General features: G+C 48.2%; 1 protein-coding gene across 1 annotated transcript; it reads right to left on the bottom strand.

Moving 5' to 3' along the window:
* Positions 1 to 3,050: 3,050 nt before the first annotated feature.
* TNFSF4 (TNF superfamily member 4) lies at positions 3,051 to 11,991 on the bottom strand. The gene is made up of 3 exons (XM_074908248.1): positions 11,794 to 11,991; positions 7,363 to 7,405; positions 3,051 to 5,695 (listed from the first exon to the last, which is right to left on the bottom strand). The coding sequence occupies exons 1-3, from the start codon at positions 11,989 to 11,991 to the stop codon at positions 5,343 to 5,345; spliced, it is 594 nt and encodes a 197-aa protein (XP_074764349.1). The 3' UTR covers positions 3,051 to 5,342.
* Between the last annotated feature and the right edge of the window lie 3,068 nt (positions 11,992 to 15,059).

The raw sequence follows: 15,059 nt of genomic DNA, 5'->3' as shown, positions 1-15,059 counted from the left end.
GCGCAACCATCAGGATTTGGCACATGGGCTGTGAAGCACTGGCACAGGAAGGCAGCACCTGCCCCTGCTTCTAGAAAGGACACTGCTTGTAAAAAGAATCAAGCATAACTAGAGGCGTACCTGGGAGATGAGTTACTGCAGCCAACTGAGATGCAGCGAGAATTTTCTCATGCAAGCTGGAGCAAATCTTTCCTTATAAATGGTGGATACTGCTGGAGACAATGTATAATCTAGTCTGGAGGCTTTTCAGAGCTGATAAGCAGTCATCAGAATTAGTCCTTCACATTGTCAAGAGTGGGACATATGAAACATTAAAGAAGTTTCTTGTTGGCAGGTGTATTAATGTACTGAGTCTTATGGGAAGTGAGTAAGTGAGAAGCAGATCAACTAATGTTTCAAAATGCTGCACATAACCCCAAAAAAAGTCTGAAACCAAATCTTATCTGTTTGTTCCCATTGAACATATGCATCATGCTGACTATCTGTGCTGGTGACAGGAAGCCAAATAAGCAGACAATTGGCAGTAATAGAAACCTTAAATTAACAAAACAAGACAGAGTCCTTTGAACTCCATGAAATCACACCAGTGCTATCCCGTGTCAGGGATCTACTTGGTGGTGAAATTATAAGCTTGCTCTATACTTTATGAACCAGATCCTATGCTGGGTTAAATGTTTGTTTATCCTTGGAGGTGTGTTCAATACCAAATTTTCCTTCATAAATAAACTGAACAAGCCTCTGGATTGCCAGTAAGTAGGTGTGAATTTTGTCTTAAAACAAACAATGAAAGCAATGATTAGGAAAGTACATTTGAGCCCACATCAAGTTTTGTCTTGCCCCAAACCTTGTCCTATTTACTCTCTGAACACTGATGGACTGCCCAAGCTACTTAGCTAGAGGCCTAACTCTACACCCTGGTGCCTTGGCTGGCCAGAAAGGATCAACATGGGCTACCAACCCCAGCAAACTGCAGAGGCAGGAGACAGTGCAAGCCCAGGAACGGGAGTGCATTTGTGCTTGTGAGCAACTGTAGCTTGTAATTCCCTTAGGGACAACCTTGTCTCATTTAGAGGTGAGCAGTATTACAGAATGGTTGGTGCCAGCTGTTATATTTAAAAGGCAATTGTGGAAGGCTTTACATTAAGAGGTGGAAATGGGTTTTTGAGGAGGCAGCAGTGGTGTTCAGGTATTTGCAGAGGTCTGGTTCGTTGAGCATGGGCTCACAGAAGAAACACCCCTTCAAGTCCTGTCTTCTGTCTGTCCTATCCCGCAGTCCCAAAGTCCTAGCATAATCCGTGGACCTGCGACCAGCATCAAGTCTCTCCTGATGTCTCCTTCCCTGTGCTTACCTGGACTTTCTGCCCAGTGTCCTTCCCCTGGGACAGGTCAGCCAGCCCCACTGCCCCCTCTTTTCATGGCCTGTAGGTTTTCTCATCCTCAGGCTCCTGGTTCCTGGTGTGGTGAGCTCAGAGGCCCTGCTGGCACGGCACATGGTGCGCCACCAGCGTATGTTTTGCTCTGGGATGCTGAGCAGCTGCCAGCAAGTGAGCTTGCTGCTTGGCACCTTAATGGGGAGACATGCCTCCAGCCTCCACTCTGCTTGCCCGGATTGCTAGCCCTTTACAGCCTTCCTAATCCATTTTGAGAATTGAGCAAATAAACTCTCTGATCCTCCCTGGCATACAAGGCTGCAAATGGCAAATGATAAATCCTTCTGCAGCTCCTTGCCACTGTCCCTTTCTGGCCTGGTACCAACTCTCCTTCTCCCAGTCCTCAGTGAGCATTACTCAGTTTGCTTTATTTGGTGGACTACCACACAGCTGGAAGCAAGTATCCCTGGGGCTGGTCTGGATCCCTTGGAAAAATATAACCGTCAGCTGAGAGAATAGCTCTACTGGCTGAAGTTATGGATGTTGCTGGGAAAAGTCTAATAAGTCAAACCTTCCCAACAAGTTACCACAGGAGACTGATGGATTTCATATCATACTCTTACATTTTCATACTTGAATATGTAAACTAAATTTCTGTGCTTTCTGCTGTCTGAGCTGGACAGTGCCAGCTTTACAGCAGCAGGATTGATTGCACTTTGCCAAGCACACTCCAGCATTCTGTTTCTCTCTCACCAGTGAAGCTGCCAGGCAATAGCTGTGATTCATGCTGGCTCATGAAGTCTAAGTGGTGTCTAAAAACCACAGGCTCATTATCCACTATTACTGGTAACCATTTGTGGTAGAAAAGGAAATGACTTTGAAGGAATGTGAATGGAGTTTAAATTTAATGTTTCACATTGTTTGTTCTTGTACCTGTGTAAAGAGGAGTTCCCATCCCATTCTGCTTTGTATCACCTTGGGTAGTTTCTTCTCAGCTGGAGAGAAAGAGCCCTGTGGCTCTGATGGCTGCAGTGAGGCCACCTCCTTCCTCAGGGGTGACCATGGCCCTCACATCAACTTTGTCACCCTGTCCCTTGCTTTACATGAGTGGGGAGGTAGGAAAGAAGAGAGAGAAAGGAAGGAATACATGGTGGCTACCTCTGTTGTTTATGCAGCAGCATGTGTTAAACACAAGACACAGCAGCAGTGGAGATCGCTTTAAAATCGTGGAGGAGTCCGTAATCCCCGGGTGATGACTCTATTCTGTGAAATGGGTCTTATGAAAAGCCCTGTGAGGGACAGACCACAAGGTCCCGTTTCAGTGGCAGTAAGCACAGAAGAAGAAGAACATGCTTTCCCTCCAGAATTAGGGATTGCCTCCAGAAACTGCCTAGTCCAGCCTTGCACTTCAACACTTCCAGTCGTAATGAACTTCAAAGGGTGACCTAAAACCTCAGTACGCTGACCTGGTTGAACAGAGCTGTAAGATGTGACTTTAGTACCATCTATGAGCTACAAGGCCTTAACAACCCCCAACAACAAAAATTAATGTTTCTTATATCAAAGAGACTTTTAACCTTGTGGAGGAAGGGGTCACCAGATACAAACAGAAGCTGATGGTGTGGAAACTTACTGGTGAGGATAGCCAGTCCATCAAGTAATTAATATCAGGAATTTAATTGTTTCAACCTTTATTTCAAGACAAGTGCATGTACATGTAGGTCAGCCTAGTTCAGTCCTGAAAGTGCAGAGGAATCAGTGCGTGAAATACCCTCTCCTGCTCTAAACAAGAAGAAAGGGTGCACCCTTCTGAGGTACAAATGCATTTGTGTTTAGGATTAATCTTTCTGGTTGTGCTGTGCACCCCTGTCTACACCACTGACACAGCCTGCCCTGTCTGTGTTAGCCCACACTGGGAAACACCAGCCCTGCATACCCTTGGGGAGAGGTGAAACTGAAGCCGAGCTGTTAAAAAAAAAACAAACATGTGAAAAGTTCATTTACTTTTCATACTGGTGAAAATGTCTGCTCAAACATAGTGAATGAGTAATTCATCAGCCCCCACCTCCCAAGGCACACTGCAACCCCAAAGGTTACAAAGGAAAACACATTCTCACTTCAACCGGGAACGTGACAATCCCCAGTTTGGGAGCAGGGTGTAGTTGCCTTTGGTCCCCATGGTGGGCAGAGGGGCCAGAGGTAAAAGCCCAAACCACTCCCGGCAGCCTGGGAGGAGCTTCCTGCGGGTGCAAATCAGCCCACAACATCTCATTCCCAAAATGAGAAAAATCTGTTTCTTGACACTGCATGAATAACTGCTTCAGCCACAGAGGTTTCCCCTAGGGCTGTGGCCTGGCCCAGGGTAGGGAAGTTCATAAAACCAGCCAACAACAGTATAAAGCATATGGAAAAGCTCACCAAGGCCTGGAAAACTGCCGTTGGCAGCTGAGTCTGTGGGAATGCTTAGCCAGGAGTGGGTCGGCCAGAGAGCCAAGGCAGGCAGCAGAATGGTCCCTGCCTGGCAGGAACGCTCCAGGGCATTGGGAGCATCTGCAAAGAGGAGCTTAGTGCTGACAGCCCAAAGTCTCAACCCTTCCCAGTGTTTCTAAGAAATCTGAAGTATCATTCTTATGCCTATAGTATAAATACATAAATACTTTTAACAAAAGACTTTGGAGTGTACAGCCAGCAGTGAGATACTAAAATGTTGCTGGAGTTCACTGGGAGCCAGGTAGTCAATTGCCCTTGAAATCTGCCCCACTTCAACCAAAAATACAACAGTTGCTGGCTGCACTCAGGTCACATATTGTCTGCAGCATGGGCAGGGCAAGACTTGTCCTCAGCAGCCACAAGATTTGTAACCAGAAGAGGGATGCACAGCCCAGGATTGCCGAGAGCAGTCTGACTTCAGCAGGAGCCAGGCAGGGTGTGCAAGGTGCAGAGGTGCCTGGTGGAGGTTGTGCCTGTGAATCTCTCTGTGATGCACACCTATATGACAAAGTCTACCGAGAGGCTCATGGGAACCATGTGAGTCCTCCCAGAGGAAACGATGAGCAGACCTGAAGGTTTTGCTTGCTCCATTAAAGAGAACGCCCCAAATCAAGAGTCTTCATGTTTTTCCAAATTTCTAGGTACCTGGATCATTTTTGGGTCAAGCCAGTCTGTGTGTGTGTGCTTGAAGGAGATCCTTCTTCAACTAAATGGCTCCAAGAGCCATCCAAGTCAAGATGTCCCACCAGACATTCCCCCAGCTCACACTTCAATAGTCTGCAGATAGCTGGAACAGCTAGTGGGCCTCCGCTCTTAAAAGCTATTCCTAGAAACCTCATAGTCACTGCAGTACCTGCGTTTCTGCTGTCCAGTGCAGTCCTGTTAGCTCATTTCAAAATCACGGCTTCCTTTTGTGGCCTTTACCTGTCAGAGAGCATTCATCTGGTCACTTCAAAGGAAGTCCCTTGCCTCCTCTTCCCTGTCTCCTGCCTTGCCAGACAAAGGGCTGTTGAGCAGATCTGTTCTCCTCCTTCTCCAAATGGCTTCAAGACACTTGAAGTATCTTCCTGATTTACCAGATTTTTATTTTAGCAAATACACAGCACATTTATACTATATACAGATACTGTCAAGTAAATAGAGAAACCCAGGGTTTCTCTGAATATGAGCTAAGCTTAGGTGACTTTCTTTGGCTTTCATTTCTGTTCGACTCAAAGGCTCCTTTCTCCAGTGTTAGAAAGATCCATCACAGGCAGCAAAACAGCTGCGCAGAGCTCCAAAGAGATGAACGCGGCATGCACTATATAAAGCCTGTTTGCACAGTGATTTGTCCACACTCCAGCTGAGGCTTTCCACAGCCCCAAGGAGGGAGGCTAGAGCAGTCTGCCTGTACAGGTACAGCCTGTGAGAACAAGCCTCCCACAAGCAAATGGATTGGTAAGAAAGGCTGTACTTTACCTGTTGCATTTCATGCACCACCTTCTACAGCGAGCACACAAAGGGACTTAGTAACGCAAGGCTAAACGACAAATCCTCAATGGTGGCGTTGGAGCTGGTCCTCAGGGTGATGTTATCCTGCTCAAACAAGTAGAGCACTGTGGTAAGATTTACTGCATTGTCTCTGTCCTGGACAATTTGCTCCCAGAGGACACTGCTGGTCGTCTTGTCTGTCTTCCACAGTGTCAGCGTCAGCATGTGCAGGTCAGAGAAATGGATACTGCCTTTCAAGGACACTAGGTAGAGGCCATCACGGGTGATCATGATGGAACCATTTCGGATCTGAATAGAGCCTACTTCAGCAGTGAGATTTATGTCTACTCCTTTGATGCTTTTACCTGGAATGGAAGAAAGCAAAGATGACCCCATAATGGCAAATGTCTTCTTGGAAATGGTTTTATATGGACTGACTGCAGGAAAGGTGGAAAAATACAGGAAAGGAAGAGAGTGAAGTAGAGAATAAGGCAGACCAGACCTAGCATATCATCTACTCTAGACAGGCATTGTCTACATTGGAAATTTTCAGGTTTCCACTCGTAAACAGGCAGTGCCTTTTGGACTACAACCCCAGCTTATATGAATTATCCCTCCAATTTTCTATTCATGCACTATTTATTTACCATATGTCTTACTTAAAACACAGATTTGTAAGTAAAGCATCCTGTGAGTTTAAGGAGCAGAGGTTCCTAAAAGGAACAGAAAATAAAGACACTAAATAAGAGGAAAAAGTGATCAGAGCTGGGAGGAAGAGAGAAAGTGCTTTCTGTGGAGATGCTGGTAACATAAGTCCTTGTCTTTGGGTTTGTTTTGGTTTGGGTTTTTTAACACAAGACAGGATAGAAGAGCAGTGTAGAGACAGAAACAGAAGAAACAAATGAATACAGTGCAGAGTCAGGAGACATTAAACCACAACTTAGTGTGATAGGTTTTCTCTTGGAACAAGCAGCAACAGTTCCCAGAGCTCTGCTGGAAAGGTTTCCCGGCTGTGCTCCTGGGCTTTCAGCACACCAGCTGAAACCCCGGGGACCAGGGGACCCCAAAGGTCTCCTGGCAGGCAGCATAGCCCCTCTGGGCCAAGGCCAAATTTCTCACACTTCTTCTCTAAAAACATGGATTTCTGTTAGGTTAGATTCATTGCTACCTTACCATACTAACTGAAAGTAAAACCATCAACAATATTTTTAGTAAGATTTAAGAATTTTAGTATTTCCTTCTATCATTGAGGTATGTCATCAGACAAAACATCCAACGTAGTTGGCACGCAAAGAGCTGCTATTTCTGCTACTGTGTGTATGCTTGCTTGCTCTTCCCCAGGAAGTCATTTACATTTTTCATAAATCAGGAAATCATTGACTTGTTTCAGAAATACCCCAAGCGCATGCCGCATGTACTCGGTAAATTCTCAAAACTGCTTTTCTCGTTCTTTCGTGGAGTGAAAGCTTTCTTTAGTGGGTAGGTAAGGGTTGCAGAAATCCACACAGATTTTCAGGTTTTTATCTTCCACCCTGGGAAAACCCTTTGGTTTTGGCACCTTGCAACGCTAGGTCAGATTTGGCCCCTTTCCCCCCAAACAGCGCTCCTGGCACCTTCCTCCATCGGAAGAAACAGCCGTTGCTGGGACACGAAGCGCCTGACAGCCTCCGGCATTTTAGGGGCCACCGGCCGGTCCCCGCCGAGCGCGGGTCGGTGCGGGGCAGAGGGGGAAGCCGGGAGCCCTCCCGGGTACCGGGGGGGGCCCTCCGGGGGCACCAGCGTCCTGGGGGGTGGTGGCAGCCTCGGGAAGCGGGAGCCGCGGCCGCGGGGGTGCCGGTGTCCCGGGAGCCTCCCGTGGGCCAGGCCGCGGCCGGGCTGCGCTGCGGCGGGGCCCGGAGCCCTCCGGCGGCGCCGGGAAGCGCTGCGGCGCGGCGGCTGCCGGACCGGGGAGCGGCCCTCGTCCCGGGGCGCGGTCCTCGTCCCGGGGTGCGGCCCTCGTCCCCGGGTGCCCCCTGCCCCGACGCCCACCCACCTGTGTACCGGATGTGCGTCCACAGCACTTCGTCGCTCCGAGACTGAAAAAAGAAAAAAAAAATAAAAGAAGAGAGATCCTCGTTAACGCACCGCGCGGGCCCCGCGCTGCTGCCGCTATCGCTTTCGGTTCCCGTCTGGGACCAGGACCGGGACCGGGACCGGGACCGCGCCTCCGAAAGCACCGCAGGCAGCCTCAGCTGGCGCGGGGCTTCTAGCCAGCTGTGTTCTTTACTTAATTTTATATGATTATAAACGCGATTTTAGAGCGGTTCCTAGCCAGTCCGAGTTCCAGCCTGGTGCTGAGCCCTCCAGAGCACACCAGATAGCATTGATCCTGTTTAGAAAAACATCCCGGTGAACATAACCGGGTCACTCCGAACACTAAGGATGGAACCTTGGGGTGCAGAGCCTCTTCTGCGTGACCCCCTCGAGCCTGATTTACAGCCAGGGATACCTCTTTGCAGAGCTGGGACACACACGTGCGCCCCCGCTGTCTCTCCCTCCTGCAGGACACTAAGAGCTGGGTCTGGCTTTATGGCTCCCGGCACTTCAGGTCAGGCTGTTACAGGATGTGTGTCTCTCCATAGCTCCCTTAGAAGTGCATTAAGACATGTTTAAAATTGATTTGTATTTTCTGAGTGTAACAGAAAAAGTAAGTACAAATATAGAAGCTTGTATCTTACTGATCAGATACACAAAACACCAAGCTTCTGTATTAGATTTTTAAATCTGAACTTTGCATCTCAAACCCATCTCTCATCTTAACCACAGGAGGCCCAAAGCTGCAGTCTCTTCACAACCACAAGTCTTCAGCGTTTTGCCTCATTAAAGAGTGAAAGGTTAGGCTTGCCACTCCACGTTCTTCTCTTTACCTAAGCTAGATGTGTCCTAAGGGAGAAGGTGGGCTGGTGAGAGATATGTGTTGGGCTGAGTCTCATGTATTTGGCCTCATGTGTTACAGCCCCTTCACTCTGAGCACAGGGCAAGTGTTGGAACAGAGCAGAGAGTGAGCACAGACACACCAACCTGCGGGTTCAGTGCTGCACCCTGGCAAAGGCAAGCGGCTGGGGAAGGAGGTTGGAGCCAGGCCGCCCTCTGTGGTCTGTGCCGGAGGGTGAGGTGGGTGCTGGTGGTGGGAAAGGTCTGCTCTGGCACCCTCTAGTGCTGCCACAGCTGCTGCTTGTTCCACTGGCAAGGCTGGATTCAACTACCAAAGACAAGCTTTTATTGCACACTGGCTCTGGTGGAACTGTCTCCCCCGACATTATGGATCCTATCCATTGCCTCGCAGCTTGAGTCTTACGCTTACTGTTTTTCTGGGCACCTAAGTGCACGAGCATTTCGCTCTGGCTCAGGCAGCTGGGATTTCCAGGTACTTTCCCAACAAGACGATAGCTAAGCACAGGGCCACTGAGCTTCTGAGGTCAAATAACATCCATCACAATCTGTCTGATCTGGCCACTGGTGGACAGGGTGTATTAAACAGACAGGCTGGGTGACAAGCTTGTAGCAATTGTAAGTATATCAGCCCCGTTGTCACTAATGCACATTACCTGTTTTACATATCTCTGCCAGTTATTGTGTGATCTCAAAGCACTTTGCCATCATCTACTAGTAAATTCTGCTGAGGAGAGAATGCATCTGTAGGACTGGAAGAACGTCCACGAGCTAATAACAAAGTTAGTCACCCCCTTTCTCTGTTCCGCCTTCTTATGGTGTGCGGGAAAGGATGCCAGGAGGGCTGGGGGCACAGAGGTGCTCCTTACTGGCTGCTTCAGATTTTCCCATTTACACACTGAGTTCTGAGTTTCCACATCATTTTTGCATGTTCCGGATCCCCAAACATGCAACTTCCTCCTGTCTGGGACATTGTGTCTAGAGCCGTGCCACATGGCAGAAGTTTCAGGAATAGATTTATACTGCACAAAGCACAAATCTCAGGGGACAGTAGCAATACACGCTGATTGAGAGGACCCTTGTGATGATGTGCCTGTGTCATACAGATTGCAGATGACTGTGCACTGGAAGTCTGTTGTACTTTCTCCACACCAGAAAATATTAGGACTATGGCCATATCTTCCTTATCTACATTAAACCTCTGCATGATTACTCTTCCCGCCCTTTTCAGGTAAAACAATCCTGCAACAGATCATCAGAAGCCTTTGAATTCTCAACAGCCGCTCAAGGCTTTTACTTCCCATGCATTTGCCGTCAGGGGGTTCCACACTCACTGATCACACCTGTGAGCAGCTTGCCCATGGCCTGATCCGAGCTGGTGTGGCAAGAGGAGGTAATTCCAGCAGAGATGGGAACTCACCAGCCTTGCATATGCGCAAGCAGACTGTCACTACTTTTTTTTTCAACTTGCTCATTTGGAAATCACAGCTGAGGTTTGCTCTCCAGGCAGCATCATGATAGAAACCAGATCATTGTCCCTTTTTGTTAAGCATGGTTTGGGCTGCAGATGCTGAGTTTCTGAGCATGTGCCATGACATTATTTGTGCTGTGTTTTCACAGCAGAGTCTGGGGGATTTTTCAGGACCCATGAAGACAATGGAAAGTAATCAAATATAGTCTTGCTATGAAAAAACACAACTACTGTCTTGCGATTAAAGTTACTGTGGCACTCTCCAGCCCTGGAGGACAGGAGACTCCTCCCAAGAACAGGGAAAGCCTCTTGGTTGCTCCCACGGACCAGCACTCCCAGCCTGCTGCTCTGATGCTGCTATGCTCCTATAAACCCTGTCTCCCTAAACTGCCCCAAGATTCAAGTCAGATCAGTGCTGCTGCCTCTTGTATAGACATTTATATGGTCGGGTCATGGTTATCCTTGCTGAGCCCTGTAATTCCAGTGCGATGAAATTCCCCTGTGTACAACCCACAAAACCGCTCCTGCACAGTTATGGTGCAGTCAAAACAGGACACCATGGTTATCCGCTTAAAATAATAGACACCTGTCATGAGCCTAAGTTAGCAAAAACTGAAAAGGACCTCTGGTGACCCCCAGGGCCTGGACTTTTCATCTGCTGCCGTCGCTGCTCCTTGAGCACCCTGTTTCAGTTGTTTCTGCTGAGGAAGGGAAACTCTGGGCACGTACGGTGTCCCCTCCTCAGCTGCTGCTCTCTTGGGTTTGTAAGGCTCACAAGCAGCAATGCTAGCCCCTGCCATCTTCCTCTGGAGGAGATTCGAGTTAATATTTTTACAGAAGAGAGAGATACTGAGAGATGAGGAGTCACAACCAGAGTGTGACCCAGGAGAGCTTTCTGCATCTTGAGCAGTGTGATAGCTTGCCCTTCTCCATTGGCTTCCAGTGCAATTTCTCTCTCCCAGAGTAGAAGAGGACTGAACTGAATGAAAGATGTTGTCTTTCAGTGTTATCAGGGTCATCATTCTGCAGTTTAATAACCGCTGTGAGACTCAGGTCAGTGAAACTTCGCAGAGCATGAGAGTTTTCATTAAACTGCAGAGGACCCAGAGCATGAGGCCATCCCTCCCTTGCATGGTTACATGCCTGTCTTGCTTCTTTGCCACTCTAAGTGGGAGGAAAGAATGAACTTTGGTAAGACAAAGCACAACAAGCTTTAAAGTGGCACATAGCTCTTGGAGAAGGTGTGGGAGGAGAAGTAGCTAGTGCATAAGCAGCACTGATACAGCAGTGAAAGGTTGTTGACAATCCACCAGCCTGCAAACACGTGAAAGAGACAAATGTGTTTGCTGCAATTTTTGCTAAAGTATTCTGAGTTTCAGGAATCTCTGTTATTTATATTGTTTCAGTGGTGTTATATGTACATGAAACTCTGGCCACATCACTCTTTCACATGTACACACACATACACACACAGGCTGTCCTCTGCAGATCTAGACGACTACTCCTAAAGCCCAGTATATGTGCCAGCTGAGAGCGCTGAAATGTTTCAGGGGTCTTGCTAGAGCTGTTCACAAGCTACCTTGCTTTCTCACATATCTGCCTGCACATATAGTACATTTTAAAAGTTCAGGAGATGTTTATGAGCAACCTGGGTTCTGATTCTTCCACATGTACTTGTTGAAAGCAAACATCCACCCACATGATCCCATTTAATTAAACGGAAATACACACAAGTTACTACACGTAAGGGAGGGAGAGAGCAGGGGTGAGGCAGACCTCCCTCCCTCCAGGGCCAGTGCAAAGGACATTCTTGGAATGATGTCCCTTCTGCACAACCTGTCCCCAGACCCTGCACTGGCCAGTACTGGATGTTGTTTTGAGGACAGGCAATGTAAAAAAAAAAAAAAAAAAAAAAAAAATGACAGTAAGGAAAGAATTAAAAACTTGTGGTTCGAATAGCGATAAACCTAAATGCTTTTTCCTTTTCTTAAAAAAAGAAAAAATAAAGCCCATACAAAGCTTTACAGGCCAGTAGACAATGGTTTGAACATGAGCTCTTACCGTTGAGGGTTGCAGAGAATCTATACCAAGGTAAATCAAGCAGGCAAGCAGTAATATCCACTGAGCAGCTGCAGACATGAGGTGCAGCGTGTTCCTAACCTGTCCTCTTTGCCAGCTCTTCCATTCATCCTCTGCAGGTTCCCTTTCGCTATCCATCTGGTCTTGATTTCTTGGCTCTATATCTGGCTGTCCTTCCATCTCTGCCACGCTGCCAGCAACTGCTGGGGAAGGAGACAGGAGCACAGCAGGAACCCGGAGGAGCAGGGAGCAGATAAGCTAGGTGCTCCTGTCCAAGGAGCAGAGATGAAGTGAAGACAGTGCCTTCAGGAGACCGCTTTATGCACACAGAGAAGCAGGCGGGGGAACTTCTTTGTGACTAATCTGAATTTCCCCTTCCTTCCTTTCTTTCTTTCTTTTCTTTTCTTTTTTCTTTTTTTTTTTTTTTTTTTTTTTAATGGTGTGTGTGTGTGAATGTGGGGGCTGATTTATTGCATCCCAGTTCAGTTTTGAGTAAGGGCCTTTGAAAGTAGATGTGTTTATGTCTTTCATAGCTTCAGCTGTGGATGTCTTGATATGTGATGTTTCCAACAATAGCTAAGAGTTAGGTGGACAGTGGTTGTCTTCACTCAAACTTTTGTCAGTAAAAGCTCTCATCTTTCTGTTCAACCTCAGGTGGGGGGTTTACAGGGCTGGCTCCCTCCCTTCTTAGCAGCATATAATGCTGCTGAAATCTCTTTTCTGTAAAGAAGCAATGAATAGGGAGGGACAGCGTAAAGAACCGGAAAGAAAATATGCACTTTCCATTTCTCTTCCCCTTTGACGTCTGGCTTTAAAGCCATGGGATGCTGTATGAAGCCTAAGAGGGAGAAAATGGAGAACTGTTCAGGGAACATCCCTTTTTCCACACACTGAAACCTGCAGTCCAGGGAATGCACTCAGAGGAGCACCCCCAGGATACCTGGAGTTCCCTTCTGGAAGAGGATTGCCTGTCCTTTGGGACACCAGCATCTCCCTTTCTCTTGGTCTCCTTGTGACATTTGCTTGTGACACGTGGAGCTGCTAAATTTCAGTTGTCTGCAACAGGGACCATCTCCTATGCTTATTTTGGTGACAGGATTTGCATCCTTTCTGGGGGCAGTCCAGCACCACTCTTTCCACTGCTTTTTTAGCCAGAATTTTTTCTGTTGTAAATTAGCATATCATGACTGAAGTCAGGCGCTGCCTCCTCCTGGTGATGTTTAAGCCCATTGGGAGTGTTATTGTCTGTCTGTCTGTCTTTCAGGGATGAGTTGTCAGAAAGTTTCCCTTCCCCAAAATGCATTCTCTCAACCTGTCACAAGGCACATGTCCTGACAAATATGTACTCTGCATGCAAAGGAAGCAAGAATAATGTTCTTTCATGTGTTTTTCCACCTAGGCAAAGATATTTCCTATGAACAGTGACGAGATCAAGAGGGGAGTACAGCACTTGGGTAAGCAACCTGCTGTAAGGACACCCCACCCTCACCACCCCTGTCCTTGAAAAATAACCTCAAGTTGCTGATAGCTGGTGGATTGAGTTAGGAATACACTCTGGTGTCTGTCTCTAGAGCAAACCAAAATCATGGAAACTTACTGAAGAAGTTCAGCTTTCACATTTTCCACTGGCTCTTGAGTGCATGGACATTTTCATACCGCTTCCACCTGTGGCCACTCACCAGAGCGTGCTGAAGCCCCCGGCTGAGCCCCAGCTTGCTGAGAGACCCCAGGAACAACCCTAACCTTCCTTCTTTGACCAGAAATATGATGAGACCCGTGGCAAAGAGTTTGCGCTGCCTCTGAGCAGTTGCCTCGTATTGAGAGCACGCGTTTGGAGGCAGGACTTTGACACCTAGTGGCCACAGAGAGCCTGTGAGCCCGGGCAGCCACGCACCAAGCTCAGCACCTGCAGCGACCAGGCTCCGGCTTAGCCAAGCCCTGCAGAGGAGTGAAGTAATAATACCTTGGGGTGCTGTGAAGGAAGCCTGATGAGGCTGGGGTGATGTGGAGAAGGGGATTGTTTGCTCCTGTGGATCTGCAACGTCTTGCCATGTCTAGTACTTGCTTAAAGGGTCCCCAGAAAAACATTCATCCTACTTGCAGCCACTGTCCATTCATAAGGGGCATGGTGGTGTGGGAGGAGCCGATGGAGTCTCTGGAGATGAGGAATTCTCAAATGTGGCTTCAAAGCAGCTTCCTGGTGGGGAACAAATCCAGCTCTGGTTCCTTCCCCCATGGGCAGGGGTCTCGGCCACCTACTGTGAAGAAGTATGGCAGTGGTGGCTGGGAAGCTGGGACCCAGCTGCCCAGTCCCATAGGAAAGGCAAAACAGGCTTGGGGGGCTGTGCAACACCTGAGCAAGTGCCTCCTCATGTTTCTGCTGCAGGGGTGTCTCAGGGGCAGAGTCCCCAGACCCCCATCGCTTGCAGTCCCTGCAGCTGACGCTGCAGCTGAAGGAGGCAGGCGCGGAGGAGGGCTGTGGGGCCAGGGCTGCCCCGTACCTGCATTGCTACCTGTAGCGAGAGCTGCCAGCAAGTGACTGCAGAGGCAGCCAGTGGCAGGTCTTGCACAGCCTGCCAACGAACTTGTCAGTGTTTGAGTGGGGAATCACAGAACAAGAGAGCACGATCATCACACCACAGCTGCCTTCCTGGAAGAGCAGGCATTGCTGCGTACTAGAGCAGCTCTGTCGAGCACAGACAGCCTGGGCTGCGATGCCCTGCACCCTCCCTCCTTGCTCCCTCCAGAAAAGGAGATACGGTTTTCCCATTTGCTGCTTAGTGTCTGCAAAAATGCCAGGATGCTGAGCTAAGACTCATGTCTCATATAATTCTCATATTTTGGGTACATGCCTTTGAACCAGACAGAAGCTCTCACTCATCTCCTTCTCCTCCCTCCCTGACTCTGGATCTTGCACTGGTTTTGTTTCTAAAACCCTAAAATAAATGTGGGTGGAGGTTATGCATGTGTACTTCTGAAATTGCCTCGTCATTTCTGTAGTCCCCTAGTGCAAGTGTCGCTCAGCTTGGGGTAACAACACTGGTGGCACTGAGGATCGAAAGCTACATTTCAAGTAATGTATCTAGCATTGTGTCTGAAACAGGAAAGAGGACAGCTCATTCAGAGGCATCATAAACACCTATACGCAGACTGTCTTTCGCGGTTTTAATTGTCTTCAGCTTGTCCTCCTGCCTTGTATATGAAAACCCAAGGGCATGCAAATTTGGTGGCTTTAGACATGTGCTGTC

The sequence above is a fragment of the Athene noctua genome, chromosome 5 (assembly GCF_965140245.1).
Source record: "Athene noctua chromosome 5, bAthNoc1.hap1.1, whole genome shotgun sequence".
NCBI lineage: Eukaryota > Metazoa > Chordata > Aves > Strigiformes > Strigidae > Athene > Athene noctua.
This window is presented reverse-complemented; position numbering and strand designations above follow the sequence as displayed.

Bases quoted from the DNA above. Each gene is read 5' to 3' on its own strand.
- TNFSF4 (XM_074908248.1), bottom strand. From the start codon at position 11,991: ATGGAAGGACAGCCAGATATAGAGCCAAGAAATCAAGACCAGATGGAT. The intron at 7,406-11,793 runs GTAAGAGCTCAT...TTCTTTTTTCAG, and splicing joins ATTCTCTGCAACCCTCAACG to TCTCGGAGCGACGAAGTGCT. The intron at 5,696-7,362 runs GTGGGTGGGCGT...CTTCCATTCCAG, and splicing joins GACGCACATCCGGTACACAG to GTAAAAGCATCAAAGGAGTA.